At 40.9% G+C, this 17397-nt stretch overlaps 1 protein-coding gene across 1 annotated transcript in view; it reads right to left on the reverse strand.

Moving 5' to 3' along the window:
* The window catches only part of BICRAL (BICRA like chromatin remodeling complex associated protein), a 245051-nt gene that overhangs the window by 217829 nt on the left and 9825 nt on the right, over nt 1-17397 (reverse strand). The window contains exons 2-6 of the mRNA XM_084514469.1: nt 11327-11375; nt 8697-8745; nt 8546-8614; nt 2694-4394; nt 1160-1259 (exon numbers count right to left, since the gene is read on the reverse strand). Of these exons, the coding sequence (XP_084370595.1) occupies nt 1160-1259; nt 2694-4394; nt 8546-8614; nt 8697-8745; nt 11327-11370 (1963 nt within the window). The 5' untranslated portion in view covers nt 11371-11375. The remainder of the gene's footprint in view (nt 1-1159; nt 1260-2693; nt 4395-8545; nt 8615-8696; nt 8746-11326; nt 11376-17397) is intronic.

Raw genomic sequence — 17397 nt, forward strand, 5'->3', positions numbered from 1 at the left:
TCCTCATATGCTTAAAAACACTAGTGTAACTACCCTGCAGAGAAACCAACACATAAAGATGTAAAAGGACTGATACTCTGTACTGCAAAGTACAAAAAACCTTACATATAAGCACCTCCTACCACTGCAGTGGTAAGAAGAAATTCAAGTATTACAAGCATAGGGGCCAAAAAATTTACCAAAAAAAAATCACACAGTACATTTTATCAAGATTTTCTATACTAACCTTCCCTGAAGGATATAAACCTAAATATTGTAAAGTTCTTGCAAGTACTTAAACAGCATAAGTTTTTCTAACTTCACAAAAAAAATCTAAATTATAGCTGGGCAGACTTCCTCCAATTGCCTTACACAGGAATGCAAACAGCATCTTACCCCCCACACACACATTACAACCAACACAATTATTATTTTTCTAAACATATATTGTGCTGATTGGAGAGAATGCCTGGAGAGCTTGCATATCAGCACAGAACAACAAAAAATAAAAAATAAAAAGCAAGTAGATTATGGGACCTTATTCAAAAGGGTTACTAACATACAAAGATATTAAGGTTACTGCATTCTTCTGTTTGCTTTGAACACGTTATAATCTGGCATTGGGTTTGGCTTTTTTAATAGCATGATGCTACTGAAAAAGCCTAGTATTTTGCCATAAACAAGAAATTATCTATTCTAACTGAAAGTTACAGACTTATTCAAAAACAAACCGAGTGATGGCAGCCTGCACAAAACATTGTGATCACTATTTTTATTTCCTCTGGACCTGAAGCAGCCATCACAAGAGAAGCTACAGAAGCTTCACAGAATTTTGTAGCTGATGTCTGTATTTTCAAAGTGACCTACCTCTACTTTTCTAAGTTGGAAAAAAAAAAAGAAAAATAGAAGAAGGTACAGTTTGGGATTTTATAGAGGAAAGCAGCAACTGCTTATAGTACAAATTCAACTTTACACTCTACAAAATATGTGCCATGGTTGAGAAAAATAATAGCACACATCCGATACTGAAAAACTTAGTTTGCAACTAAAAAACTAAATTCTGATAACCTTTAGGACTCTACCAGCACGAGCCATCAATGAAAGCCTAACACTGTGAAGAAGCACTTAATTCTGTTGCTGGAAAAAATGAGAAAATGATTTTAAAAAGACCTTAGTTGACCTGATAGTGTGTTGCTCAGAAGACTTGTTAGCTGAGGCTGTCTCAAATTATCCTGCGTCTTCGATGCAGAAACTGGTGATGTCTGGTTCATAGCTTTTTTCTGTGCCACATACATTAAAAACAAAAACAAAATCTACAGTCAGATCTACACATCCAATCTACACGTCCTTCTTCCACCTCAAACCTGTAATTGGTGAAGCCTCAGCCATCTCAACTTCTCAATGTAAGCTCAAGAATCTAATAAAGTTAATCAGAGAGGAATAGAATCTAAATGTGGCCCTCAGACAGCTCAGCTTTTGAGTCTCAAAACTGCAAAAGGTGACTGAACTGTCTCAACAAAATACAAAGAATCAGTGGAATAAACTCTGCAACGCTTACTGACTAAAAATACACTCTTTATGATACCATATAACATTTAAAAGGTAGGTACAAACTAAAAAGATTCTGGTGAACAGTAGAACCTGTTCTCTATACTTAAAATCATATTGCCATTTCTGGCTCTGAAGTTATAGCAGAAAAATAAAATTATCATTTACAACAATACGAAATACTGTGCTTCTGAAACTGCTGAAATTCACTGACCTCAACACATATCCTATAAATATGAAGATAGAGGAGTATGTAGAGAACTACTCTCTCATCTGCAAACAAAGCTTTACAACTTGTGGTAGCAGTTTTGGCAAAGACTAAAAAAATTGGTCCTACAACATGTTTGCCTTTATTTTCTACGTAAAGCTTCTTTACATCCTTCCTATTTCGGTCTCAGTTGACAAATGCAATGTCTTTGAGAAAAAGAGAAAAAAAAAACCTGATATTTGGTACAATTGCATTCTGAGACAATTATCAGTATTTTAGAATGACCAAGGAAAAAAACAAAAAAAAAAAAACAAAATGGGGAAAAAAATGCCAGGAAGTTATTTATGTGAGGAAGTTATTTATGAAAGCTGACAAATTTAAATTCAATATATTCTGCAACTGCATCAACTGGACAAAAAAGACCAGTTTTCATCCTAAAAGCACATTCAAGCTTTGTTTCATTAATATTTATCAGAACTCTTCTTCCCAAGAAAACTTCTGATCTCAAATATGCACCGGCCAAACCTTGAAAACACATACGTAATTCTTAGTGAGGTCAAAGGACTTGGAGGCGCTAAGAATGTACCCAAGACTTTAACATCGGTCTCTATAGCTAGATTTTCAGGAGAGCCCAGAGCTGTTTAACCTCACAGTGTCCATTCCTTTGAATGGGTACAGAAATACATCAATACACCAGTTTAGAAATTATCACTACAAATAACCAATGAAAACTTCAGAATTAATGAAATCAACAGTCATTCACTCCATGAAAGACTTTACAAAATACTGGGTGAAATGATGCATACAGGTTACGGTGATTTTCAGCAGTTCCACAGTACTTGTAACAATATAACCTACCAAAATTAATGTTTTCCATATAACATTACCACTTCGTTAACCAGATTTTAGCACAGTTTAGGAGCATTTCTTTGGCTGCACCCCGAAGCAGCTTGCATACCTGACCAAAGGCGAACTGCTGCTGCGTCACTCCAACTGACGTGTGACTGAAGGTGCTGTTAGATTTGGAAGAGGATGCTGGAAGACGATGCGATGCGCTGACGGGAACTTGAGTTCTGTTCTGCGTGAGCTGATCTCCCGTGAAGTTTCCCCCTGACGCCACAGACTGAACCGATGGTCCCAGGCTAGGATGTACCGAACCAGAAGAACTTACAGCGGCGAATCGATTGGAGGCTGACATGTTTGAGACTGTAGACTGCCCAGGTGACATCGTAGTGAAACTCGATCTACCTTGAGAAACATTAGCTTGACTGGGTGACAAATGCAGCACTGTTGGCGACGCCTGCTGCAGTGGCACCTGTCCACCAACGATTTGTGAAGTCCCGTGGTTCACTATCACTTGGTTTCCAGGAGCTGTGAAGGTCTGGCCAGAAACAAGCTGAACAGCTGTGTTCTGATTATTCAGCATCTGCCCGGAATACGACTGGTTGGCTCTCAGCATGTTTGTGGAGTTCCTGTTGAGCATTACATGCTCAGCAGACACTTGGCTAGGAACCAGCTGGGAAGGCTGAGTCTGAAGAAGCTGTCCATTTATGGCCTGGACGTGATGAACCGAATTGGAATTAACAGACAGACTCGTAGGTATGAGAAACTGGTTCTGAGGTGCGTGAGGCTGTCCCATGGGGGAATGGATAACAATACTACCTCCAGCATTGCTAACTGTCTGAGGTGTAACTGATTTTCTTGTGTTTTGCTGATTAACAATATTAACAGACATATGGGGACCAACTACTGAACTCTGAGGTGAGTTTGCGGAGGCAAACGGAATCCCTTGCTGCACATGATGCTGCTGTATTCCCAAGTTATTCACATTGTAAGCAGTTTGCTGACCCATCTGGATAGGCTTTGGTTGGATATTAATGGGTACTTTGTTAGAGTTTGGTGCTAAACCTCTTTGAATGATGATATTATGGACAGGTACGGATGTCTGAAAATTTGTGCTGTTAAATGGGACTGTTACAGGTTGTGCTACTGGACTTGAATTTGAGTTACCAAACAGCGAGTTACCATTTGGAGTCTGTCTATGAACCAAGAGGCTACTGCTCATGTTTGCAGGTGTTTGCTGACCATTGCCTTTCAGTATTATCTGAGATCCATCAAGATTATTAATGGTCATCATGGAAGGTTGATTACTAAACGAACCAATTAGCTGTATCTGCCCAGAACCACTAATCTGGTTGCTATTAGACAAATGCTGGCTGGGAACACTAATTCCGACATGTTGCATAAAGCCATGTTGCACACCGACTGTATTGCTTGCAAAAGATGCTCCAACAGGTTGCTGTACCACTTGAGTAACTCCTATAGGTTGCAACGTCTGACCTGAGTAATTAGAAACATTAGAAGCCTGAGTAAAGGATGCTGATGAAGAAGGATGAAGCTGAGCTTGTGCAAACTGTTGGCTAGAACCTACGCTGGCATCCAAATATGCCTCTTCTGCCAAAGTCTGTTCGGTAATATTGGCCTCCTGCAAGGACTTCTGAAGAATATCAAAAGGTTGATCCTCACTAAGATCAGGTAAAGGAGAAGATACAAGTTCATCTTCAAGAAACTGAAGGCTACTGGACAGCTGCAGTCCATCACTAGGCCCCTCTCCAAGTTGACTGCTTACACCTTTTACAGATGACTTAGGATCAGTGTTCTGAAACATAAAGCAACAATAAATAAATAATTTTCAGAAATTACCAGCTCTAAGTTGTTTCCCCATTAAGCTTTTTCATGCAAACAAGCTTTTGTTATAAAATTATCTTCTATGCATAGAATGCTTATAAGGGGAGGTTCATCCCATACAGCAGGCCAGCACAAACATGTGCATCACTGACATCCCACTCGTGCCCTCATAACAGACTGCTGGAGACACTTCTCCAGCCTCCCAACACCACCACTCGCAGCTCTGCAGCTGCACTGTTTCAAGAGGATCCGATACATGCTCTTGAAGAACCCTTTTCCCTTCTTCAAGCTGAGCACAGTGTGGACAAAAGGATAAAAGAAAGGAGCTCCATCTCCAGAATACTGCCATACTACAGTCGCACAATGCAAATTAGTGGCCAGTTCAAAAAATTAAGGAACAACGTTAATTCTTTGTTTAGAATAATTTTAGAAATAAAGGACTAAGAAAAACGGTGCTACAGACTTGGCAGTTTATTTCACTAAAAAGATTACAGAGAAGCTATTAGCATTGACACTACACCAAATATTAAGTAGCACCTTGAAAGAAAAATCCTTCAAAGCTACATCTATAAATACTGTGAGATGAAAATATTTTATTTTGGCCTACTGTCAGATTTTCCTGAAACAAAACTATGCCTAGAATCTCTAAGCAACACAAATGTCAGGTTTCTAAAAGAGGGTAGGAATGACAAATTTAAATGGGATTAGAAAATTGCAATACTTCTAAGTTAGATTGAGTATGCCTTTCTAAATTCCACAATCCTCTTTCAACTATTAAAAAACCAACATGCAATTTCTTCTTTGGCCATGACTGCAAAATGTGGGCATGAAAATATCACTCACATTCATACTCCGAGCCTTCACTACCTGAAGGTCATAGACATTAGCTTTCACCTCGTATAAACAGGTGAAGGCACTGCAAGCTGTAATTATCACATGCAGTAATGTCCCCACCCTAACTACAGCTCCACAAGCATACTCAATGTAGAATTTTACCCCAGTCTGTCTCTGAATCATCCTGTGTAGTTTACAGAACTTCGGTCACGTTTTACAATATTAAGAGATTGTTCTTAGAACTCAATATAATATTTTAAAAATATAAACATCAATTATATACGTATATGTATTAACAAAAGGCATTAAATTGGTACTTAAATGTCACTGGTACTTAAATGTCTTGATGTCTACACCTCATGAACACCTGAAATTACAAATTAGGTCCTTGAATGTACCTAGCTACCATCAAGCAGAGCACAAACGAATCACTAAATCGGGCTCTACTAGAATTCAAGACTCACACGTTCCTGGGGATAAATCCTTACTGCATCTGTAATTTGTCTCCAGTGAGAGCAACCAACGTGAAATCTTTCAAGACTGTATAATTTAGAGGCTTCCAGTTAATGCTGTTCCAGTCAGAACTATCAATACAACTACTGCTAATAATAATTACAATAGCAATAGTAATAATAAATAATAATATTATATGTAATCAAGATTAACAGCTTGAAACTCCCTCTCTGGAATGGGAAATCCTGAGGTTCACTGCCTGCTCCCAGGACTGTTTAACATTTAAAAACAATTTTACATGCATGAGCTGGAAACTAGCATCTTCCAACTTAACATCTGAATCACTGCTGCCCAGATTCATAAGAAGAGCCACACAGAACACCATCCTACTTTCAAGGAGAAATTAGCACCTCTGCAACTTCGTGAATCGGCACCACCAAGACTCTTATTCTCAGTGGCTCTGTGAATATTCTGCTCTCTGAAACTGTTCTGCTATACCACAGTAGAAAGGTGGAAGAAGTCACTGAATACAACCCAGGAAATAGGGCAATAGCTAGGGAACTCTCTCATGAGAGATGTAACACAGACTTTATGACAGCCCAAGGAAACAAACCTGGAATCAGCAGAGGTGTTCTGTAATCATCCAACTCAGAGGGGAAGGGAGGGAATAAAAGCAGACACTGCCTTCTCTCCCTTTAGTCACCACAAACTTGATCTTGTTTGTGGCATATGTTGGCTGAGAAGGCTTACCAGCTGAGGCACTGAACCCCTTGACACTGAATTTGTAATCTTTGCCACTGAAAGGCATGAGATGGGTATCAAGACAGTCAATCCTATGTCATGGTAGCAGTTTTGAATATATACAAAAGCGGAACTTTCAGTAAACTTTCAGTAGCTGCAAGAATTTTGATGACAAAAAGGTCAGAAGCCTTCAACTTTTCAGGTGTCTTAATTTATAAGCAAAGCCTGTGAAACCATCCACCACTGGGACTTTGATTTTAGATACTTTGTCCCTTCACAATGCGCTGTAAACATCTATCTTCGCAATCAAGTCATTCTTCATGCAAGTCAGCACAGGGCTTCTACCCAAGGGAAGAAGGAAGAGAAGAGAAGGTATTGGTATTCATTACAAAGACACAAAAGTACAAGAGCAGAGCACAAAGGGAACATGATATGGAGAGCTTAAAAAAAAACAAAAACATAACAGTAAGCCACCCTAGAAACAGACACTAGAAAACCCTGCGCCTCTTATCTGTCTTCTAGATTACCTATCACCCCCCATCTCATACACCAGAAAGCTCTTCTGGCATTCACCTAATGTTTTCGTTTCTCCCAACTGCTATTTCCTACCCAAAAAATCCATCTTCCTCAGTACTTATTTCCTCTCAAAATCACTCTAAAAGCTCACACTCTGAAAATGCACCAGAAATAACCCCCTGACCACTTACTCATGCCTATCAGAAGAACGTCTACAAAGAACAACCAGGCTATGGCAACAGCAAATGTGTATGTCATCCTTTCTCCCCAAGAGCCCGGTATATTTTTAGGATGTGTCCTCAAAACTCACCACTGCCAAGCTGCATGTAGGAAACTGCTGTCTGACAACGGCTAGACTCATACCATGTTGACACCACTGTTACTGATCAGCAGAAAATTGGGCACACCCTACTAGGTACCCCACTTCCCCCACAACTATCTCAACAGGCTGAGCTGTCTTGTTTTGATCTTTCAGCCTGTAAGCTCTGTGGAGAAAGAACTGTTACTCCATTTATGTTTCTCCCACAATATTTAATAATGATAATGAACGGGGAAGGATAGGGCAAGCACATCATATCCTAATACTGTAGGCAGACAAAAGTCACTGGTTCTCTATGAACAGATAAACAGTTTTCAGGAGTCGTTTATGCCAATTATTTAAGGGTCCTACACATCTACAGTATATCCACATTATTCGCTAGGAACATGGGAAAAACATGCAGAGTCAAGACAACACTACAATAGACAATTACCAAGGAAACCCAACTGTATATACTGAAATAACTGAATTCTGGGATGAAGACATTATACCTGTATTTAAATTTTAAAAAAATAAAAAATAAAAAAAGATAGAAACGTGTGACAGAAATCATCTCCACAAGTCATCTAGTCCGACCGTATTTAAAACAAGTCTGTTGCCAGCACTCAGTCAGATCAGCCTTGGCTGTGTCTCCAAGGATGGCAAGTCCATAACCTCAATGGGTAAAATTCAGTCTAGTGCTGCAATACTCCTCGTAAAGAAAGAACACTGAAGACTACTTACAACACCTAATGAATTTCAAGTGACTTCTCTAACACTGAAGTGACAGGAAGAAAACACCCCCAGCTAGCTATTCAGTCCAAAGAACAGCAACAACAAAAAACCTTAATTAAAATTGCTAGCTCAGATACTACATAGAAGTAAGAAAAAAATTACCCCACAATACACAGGAAACGTATGAATGACTGACTTGAAGGTCTACGCTTCAGCACTGCTACATCTACAATCACTAAACTTACAAATCTTGTTCACTGAACAGAATTACACTGCAGAATATTTTCATGGATCAACAAGGTGTTTTTTTTGCATATTTGTGAAAAACAGCCCAGTACTGCTATATGTATTCTGGTTAAGTCACCACTGAAAACCTAATAAAAATACTTACACAGCGCAAGGTGATTTTATGCTAGCACTCAAAATTTTCATATGGAAAAGGTCAAAGCCCAAATCTCCTTTATTTGGTTATATAAAAGCCAAATAAAGCTGTAAAAGAAGCATGCAGTTTCAATAAAAACATGATTTCTCTCCTGACCACTTACATTGGAGTTGGCAAAAATTGAATTTGAGTTGGCTACAGAATATTCGGCATTCGTCAAGTCTTCATTGCTCTGGTAAAAGACACAAATCATGTTTAGAAATAATACACACAATTACGGTTATGCATGTCTAGTACACAGGAATACTACTTACAGATTTACTACTAGGTCCATGTAGAAAATAATTCAGTGCCTGTGGGTCCCTTAAGAAAAAAAGAAAAAAAGTTACCACTTCTAGGCAACTGAGCTAATGAGGCTGATTTAACTGAGACAGATACTCTTAAATCATAAATCAGGTTCTGCTGGATCCCATGCAAAGCTGAAGAGTTTATACCATCTTAAGATCTGTGTGTCTTTATCAGCATGATTTGCAGATGCTGATCACCTCTACTGTCATTGCACAAAGGCATTTCCAGCGATAAACCCTGTACATCACAAAATCTTGGTTGCACTCTACCTCCTTTTATGAGAGTACTACTCTCATTCTCTTACAATTCAGTATTTCACAATGTGTAATACAAAACCTAAGGAAAATACGTGACCAAATAACATGAGAACTACAAGAGGCACCATCTATTCTACTGGGATCAACTATAATGCCTGCTCAGCTAATATCTAAATCAATATGAAGTTTATAAACTTGAATCCTTTACAATGTTTTCTGACACCCTATTAACAAAACACACTTGTTTTTGATAGAGTAAGAGTCTCTTCACTTGGAGAAAAAAAGCTGCATCTTTTCCAAGCAAAATCAACCATACAAATAACTTATTACTGAAATACAATTTCAGTGCACTTCATGAATTTAGCACTATCACTGAATAGAACTAAGATTTAAAATGTGGTCTGACAGAACGAGCATTGGAAATTCAAGTAAATTAAAAATATTTTAACATAACTGCACATACAGACCTCATAAAAAAAAATGTATTACATGGAATTATTTGGGATTACATGGGAAAATAAAGTGGGAACAAGTTAATTAGTCCTCTGAAAGCACACACACACATGTTCTTTGTTTTATTTGGCAAAAAGAATAAAAAATTCATTCATAACATTTGATAACCTAACTCATGTTAAACAGGTATTGCTCATCAGAGACTTCATGGTACAATTACATTTACAACATATAAGTGGTAACAAATATTGTCAACCAAAAATATTATTTTCATAGGAGATGCACTGAATGTCAAGAATTAAGAAGAAAGATCACTATACAAGATCATGAGCCTATCATAAGTTTTATTGATACATGATCGGGCCATTTAATACCAATTACACTCACTGGCCAAGTCATGAAAAACGCAATTAAAATTGAAGAACACTTCATCACCTTAAATATTGTCTTTTGCAACTGAGGAATTTTAGAAGACACTTACCAAATATCAAAGATCTGTTGGGAAAAAATGTTGCCCTCCATTCTTCTAGCTGCTTAGGGCACTAATTGCTGCGAGCAGCAGGAAGAACACTGCAATTTCTCAAACACTTATCTGGATAGAGAGCACTTCATTTTCTGGACCACGTGTAAACTTGTACCGGGATCCTCATGATTCACACTCACAAGGCAGCATTTAATTGTCCAAAGCAGCCAATTATCATCCTTATGTTCCAGGCAGGATGTGCTTTCCTTTTTTACAGCTACCATCAGTAGCACAGTATATACCACATGGAATGGAAGTGTGAGCCATTACTGGCAACACTTTTGCCATAGCATCTACAGAGTAACCCCCAAATTATAACAGCCACTGCAACAGTATTTTGTCTTCTCTGAAGTTAAATCTCTCACTGGTTTTGCCAGAAGTTCTGAGCACATATGAAGCATAAAAGGCCTATTTATTTGCTACATTTAAGAGTAAAAAAATAATTTGTATGAAGTTGAAATTATCTGGTAATAGTTGCTACATGACTGATACCTCACTAATTTCTGACAGTTTGAACAAAGTACCACGTATGAGATGTTCAAGTTTCATCTTTTTTTTTTTTTTTAATGTATTATAGGGTATTACCTGTTCTTAAATACCTGACATTAAAGCTAGGCAAAAAGAAAAAAAAAAAAAAAAAAAAAAGGGTAACTTGTCATATAAACAATCCACAAAAATCTTGCTTGTTAATTATTGTTTTATGAGATTCCCACAGGAAATACATTATCAACTTGCAAACAAATCTGTGATGGAAGTAAGGAAAAAAAATAAAAGTCCCCAATCAAGCATCTTTCCGTAAAATGCTAATAAATCCTGGTTTGTTGTGGATACTTAACAGTACTAGGTAGCAATTCTTCTAGCTTCTTTTTATGTATACATGCTATTAGTAGAAGTTAAGTATTTGTTGAGAAAAAAATCGAGTTTACTTTTCTATTTAAAATACAAGCATACTGTTAACGAAGTTTCCAGCTTCACTGCTCAAAAAGCTAAGTTGTTTTTTTTAATCCAAAAAGTAATTCTTTGCAATGAACTTTGTAACAGCACCCCTACCGACGTGCTTGTGCAATGACCTGGTATTATCACTAGCTAAGAATTCCAGCTTCCACTCAACCCTCAGCTGCTCTTGTGGAGGAGACCAACAAGCGGAGTGGCCTCTAGCATGAACTGCGACTGAAGGCTGTGTTAAACACATATCTCTGCATGAAGGGAAGCATATCTTTTATTTATTTATTTATTTTTATCATTTCAACGCATCATAGATACTCATTACATTTGCAAGGCACCTAGAATCCCTTCCTAGAAGATAATTTTGTAAAATGATTTTTCACACCTTTTCTGAAAGAATTGCATAGGGAAAACTTACCCAATAAGATCAAGGAGACAGGATTCATCATCATCATCATCCATGACAACTGAAACAAAACGGAGGAGGGAGATATTTGACACGCATCAGACAAAAGATTGCTTTTAACAATAAAACCATCCTAGAATATCTCAATGATTTGTATCTAACAATTCACGGGAGTCAGGTGATTACTACTGGTAAGCTCTTACACATACATGCACCTTCTACGGAGGTCCATATAAATTTGAAACATTTATCTCAAAATTACATTGTCACATGTAAGGATCTACAAAACCCCATGCAGTACATTATCATTTAGGTTTTTTGTTGTTTTTTGTTTTTTTTTTTAATAAAATAAAATTGGAGAAAGACAAATGATTAACCAAACTGATCAAAGAGAACATCCATGACTTAAAAAAGTAAAGATCAACTCCAAATACTATCTCAAGACTCTCACTGAAATCCTTCTATGGGAATTTCTTCCCAGCTATTCCCAGCGAGGATATATATGACCACTACAGAGCCTACAAAGACAGTTACAAACTAGTGGCTTTAACCAGCCAAAAAGATAAAGAGATTTGGTCAGCATCATAACAGTGCTTTCATAGGCTAGAGAGAAAACTACAGCTAACAAGCAGCAAGGCATTAGAAAGAACATTGTGTTTTTAGAATGCCCTTCTTAGCTATTGCTATCCGCAATACACGCAACTTCACTCAATACTCAGAAGTGTGTTTAAATGAACGTGTGATTAATAGTGGAGAGTTCTGACAATCCTTTGAAGAACGGGTGCGGAATTTGTTTGGATTACCGAAGTGATGCAAGCATCCAGCGGGCGCAGCGCCTTTTTAGCCTCACAGCATCACAGCCGCCAGCTCTCGTGCTCATGCCTGGCTCAGTCTGGTACTGGCTGTACCAAGGATGTTCCCTCGCTTTTTCCTCTGACTACTGTTCCTTTGAAGCTCCTGTTTGCATGACCCTGGTTCTCCCATTCACCCTAGCTCCCACAATTTCATCTGACTGTAACATCTCCTCCCTTTTCCCTGCCAGTAACTCTCAGAACCTCTTTATCCTCCCTTATTCTCTGTGAGATCCCACCTAATCCACCAGTTCAATTACCAACCGCTGCGAGCATTCCCTAAACCTCTTTGTACCCCAGCTTCCATTCAGTTATCCAGCCTCATCCCCACAATATTGTGCAATCAAACCGAACTGATCCCTGAGCATTCCATGTTTGGTTTTCCCTCAGCTCCCCCTCAAAGTCTACCATCAAACTTAACACCCAAATTTACTATGGTTTGTCTTTAATTCCTTGGGCTCCACCTCTTGCTTCTGGCAAAACACAAACTTACTGCCCCTGAGCAGCTCCACACCAATCGTTCTGCGGGCTCCCTCCCCTGCAACGTCCCTAATGATGGAGCTGATGAAGGGACCTGCCATGCAGGAGGCCGAGCACACCAGGACCACTCTGCCAGCAGAGCAGGAGGCCGGGGGGATCTTCCCAATGCGTATGCACAGGGAAGGGTTGAAACACCTATTGAAAGGGTACAGCAGAGGCGGAGGGGCCATCACTGTAAGGGTGCCTCAGTACCACTGCTCTGGGAGGACACAAAAACTGATCATGGCTACAGGCAGCTGCTTCAAACATTCGTGGATTGGGTTTGTGTGGCAAGGGTTTGGTAGTGGGGAGGTTGCAGGGGTGGCCTCTGTGAGAAGGATCCAGCAGCTGCCCCATGGCAGATCAGAGCCAGTTTCAGCCGGCTCCAAAGGGCCCCACCACTGGCCGGAGCTGAGGCAGGGAGTGACGTTTGCACCTCTAGGAGAGCAGATTGAAGAAAGGGAAAAAACCCTGCTGCACAACAGCAGCTGGGAGAGGAGAGGAGTGAGAAGCAGCTCTGCAGCCCCCAGGGCAGTGCAGAATGAGAGCAGGAGGTGCTCCAGGCAGGCAGCAGCAGTTCCCCTGCAGCCCGTGGAGAGGCCCCTGGTGGAGCAGGCTGTCCCCCTGCAGCCCATGGGTCCCACATGGAGCAGATCTCCACGCTGCAGCCTGTGGAGGAGCCCCCGGTGGAGCAGGTGGATGTGGCCTGGAGGGGGCTGCGGCCCATGGAGAGCCCCTGCAGGAGCAGGCCCCGGGCCGGAGCTGCAGCCCGTGGAGAGGAGCCCACGCTCAGGGGGAAGACAAATGCATAAGAGGGTGGATGGGGGGAAGGTGGTTTTAGTTTTGTTTCTCACTGCTCTAGCTTGCTAGTAACAAGTAACACATTTTATTAATCTCCACATGCTGAGTCTGTTTTCCCCATCCCAGTAACTGTTGAGTGATCTCCCTTGTCCTGATCTCAACCCCTGAGCCCCTTCTATTGTATTTTCTCCTCCTTTCCTTTCCTTTGAGGAGTGGCAGTGAGAGAGGGGCAGTGGTGGAGCTCAGCTGCCCAACTGGGCAAACCCACCACAGCTAGACAAAATTAGCATTCATGAGCCAATTCTGCATTTTAAGGAAAATACCTTCTCTCCCGTTTCAGTAGCAAACCCGCTCGCTGCTCGTACCACCAACTGAGCGCTGAGGGAACGACTACAGGACATTCGATGATGCCCCCGTGAATTTCAATGTAAGTGTGCATTAGCAAGAGCAAATCAGTAAGTGATTAGCATTCTGCTTTAATTGCACTGGTAGTGGTATTTGCAGAAAGCTATCGTTTGCTTATATAGCATATACAGCTCCCCAAAACAGGTTTCAAAGGTTCCTGGCTAACTGGGGGAAAAAAATCTATTGAAAGTCAACAGGATCTTTTTTCCACACTGCAAGCCTATTTCTGAAAATCCCATCCCATGTCACTATGGCAACGCTGACACTGTTACTTGAAATCAAGAAATAAAACTACCAACACAAATTAAATGAATTTGCTAAGTTCACCAAACTCTTAAACACTTGCATTTGTAACAACTAGAGGAGAAAAAAAAAATGCATGAAAATGCCAAGGAGATAAAATCTTAATGGTAATACATCCTTTTCACTATTCGGCCCTTAAGCTAAGCATTTAGTTAGCTTAATTAGAAAAAAATAATCTGTTGATGTTTTTCTCATTCCACAACTCGTACAAGAAAAATCTACCCAACAGAGTGTTACAACAGACAATAAAAAATGATGAAAACAGCTACATTTTGGTAAACACCAAGAATTGCTACCAGCCTCTCCAGAAGCACATCCTTCTAGCAATTTTTAACGAAATTCTTGCCATCACTAGCAGAATTCTATACACAAATGACAAATTTGTTACCTTTTTTAAAATTAAAAAAAAAAAAAATGGTTTACCAAAGAGCTGTTGATAACGACTGCCAAGCTTTGATAGAGCTGATGAATGTAATACCACAGAGCCAAGGTCACACCTATCATACTTAGCTCTTGCTACGTTCAAGTCTCTCTGAGCAATCACAGTCGGAAGGGCTGCATCCTCCCAACACCTTGAGAACTGCAAACCAAGCAGAAATCACATCACTGCCACCTCAATATCCCCCCAGGGACAGTGGTGTAACACCGCACCAACGTGATGCCGAGTGGCAGAGCTTCTGTGAACGCCACAGGACAAACATGCAGTTTGAACACCACGCTCACAGGTACGCGGTCTGCCAAACAGCAAGCGAGTTCACAGCCAAGCCACATCCACTCACTACCTATTAGGATTCAACTCTGTTCTCTCTTTGCTATGTATTCCCAGGATCTACTTCACCACGGAACTGCAGCTTTGAATCTTTCTGACTGATGCTCGTGTTCAATGACAATTTGTGTTCTCCTAACCTCGGGACACCACCAGAAAAGGTGCACAATCAAACCAAGTCCTTCAACGCCCAAAAGCAGCTCCTCGTTCAGTCTTTTTCTAAAAGAGGGCAGGCTGAGCAACACGAGACCTTGACACAGATAATCATTTCAAAGTGTGTTAATAAACATAAGCCTACCCCATGACATTCTCCTAATGTTTTCTACAGCACAAGTGGTAGCAAAAATAAAAAAAATAAAATTTAAAAAAAAAAAGTCATTTTTCTTGCTAACTGCCCTTTATCTTTTTACATACAGGTTCGATTTTGTCCTTGGTGGTATTTGTTAACACATAGTGGCCCAAATTAATGACTGATGTATGGCATGGGTATAAACCATATTATACCAAGACGGCGTGACAATGCAGCTCGACACAGTGAGCAGGAACTGAAGGATGAGAGCTACACAGCCTGCACCAGCGGTCTGCCGAGCAGAGTGTGCACACGACAGTCTGCTGGGGCACCTGAAGAAAATACTAAAACTTCAGTAGTACCCATATCTAATTCATTAATAAATACACATATATTAGGGGCTCAAAAATGTATTACTGATGAGGTGTGTCATCAAAAGCATGTGGAGACCACCAGCACAGGCTCTTTAAGATGGACTCGCTCCTGGATTTGGGTCAGCCGCCCACAGGGCCCCCACAACAGCCCCTGCCACAGACAGCTGGGGCAAGACAGCCACTGGGGCATGCACACAGTCCTGCAGCCAGCTCTTACACTGTGTCCTAACAGGTACCTAATTATCATCAACACAGTTCAACAGTGTCTTTTTTTTAATTTAAATGCAAAGTTCACTTCATCGTAACTAGGGCAAACTCAGCCCTGCTGGTGCATCCAGCTAATATACCGATAGCAATCCTTGCTAATTAGCAGTCACAACCCAACACAGATATCCCCTGTAACTTGTTATTCACCAGGCCTCTGCTATTTCGTTTCATGCCCCTGGTACTGGAGGAAGGAGAACAGAGCGCACGCTTCCACTTGGGTCACCGGCACCAGGGGGAAACACGCTGCCTGCTTGTAACAACATCCTGACTTATTTCTAGAAAATAACCAAACTTTTCCTTATCGCACGCCCCTGAACAGATCATAAAATACGCAAAAGTAATAAAGCTGACAGTGAACTACCAGCTACATGGATCAGTCCTCTGAGGGGCTGCTACTACATGGCCTGAAAGCCTCCCCCTTCCTTCCAGCCCTCTAATCTAAACTGCAGCACAGACCAAGAAGCAGCCCCACACCCCTCCTGTTCACTTTCCCCAAGTCAGCTCCAGGCATCCAAGAGTCACTGGGAACAGAAAATTGGTCTGACAAAGTACATCGATCCGTTTCAGCTTTGATTAGCTTCCCGACTGGGTTCTGGCTTGTCACAGGGCTACCAGAGCACTTGTGAGGTCCCACCTGAAATACTGCGTCCAGTTTCAACCCCCGGCTTTCAGGTAAATGCCAACCCAAGAGTCCAGCAGAGCACCAACACAATACAAGGGACCTGGAGCACAGCACCAGGGAATTCCTTGTGAGGGAAGAGGGTTTCCTCAGCCTGGCCAGCCGGAGGCTGCGTGCGGCCTGCCACTGGCTGAGGGGCGCTAAGAGCAGCCGAGGCAGCCTCTTCTGCCCAGGGCAATGCAGCAAGACCTGTGGGACTTCCAACTGCATGTAAGGAAAAAGAAATTCACAAACAAGAAGGCTCAAGCACCACAGCCGTGGAATTACAGTCCTTGGTTATTTCCAAAACTCACGTGGGCCTGACCAACCCGGCCTAGCCTTGCAGCGAGCGCTGCTTACAGCAGGGGACAGGGCCGGAGAACCTGCCCATGGTCCTTACCAGCCCCGGTTCTTCATCACCGTGCTACACAACCCAAAGTACCCTACAACACACACATTTTTTATAGCCTGCACAGTCATTACAAATGGTTTGTCCAGAAACAGCCAAACTAAACTACTCATAGGTATTTCATAGACTGTACGCTATTCTTAACACAGAAGCAATGGCAGAAGTGTTTGGGGGAGGCAGAATGATGCAAAATATGAATCCCAAGAAAGTTTAAACACTTAATTTTTCACAAGGCCCATGATCTTTAGTTGGTCACGAGACACAGATAACCATTTCTACTCTCCCTACATTTCTAAACCTTCCACAGCCCTACAGAGTGTAGAGAAATGCCAGGTACGATCCTGGGCAGCGACCCAAAAGAACCCCTTCCCCAAAACCCTGATGCCAGTTGCTGACATTTCAATACATTTCACTATTATACTAGACATTAAGGCAAAACCA

Source organism: Aythya ferina, assembly GCF_964211825.1.
Source record: "Aythya ferina genome assembly, chromosome: 3".
Lineage (NCBI taxonomy): Eukaryota > Metazoa > Chordata > Aves > Anseriformes > Anatidae > Aythya > Aythya ferina.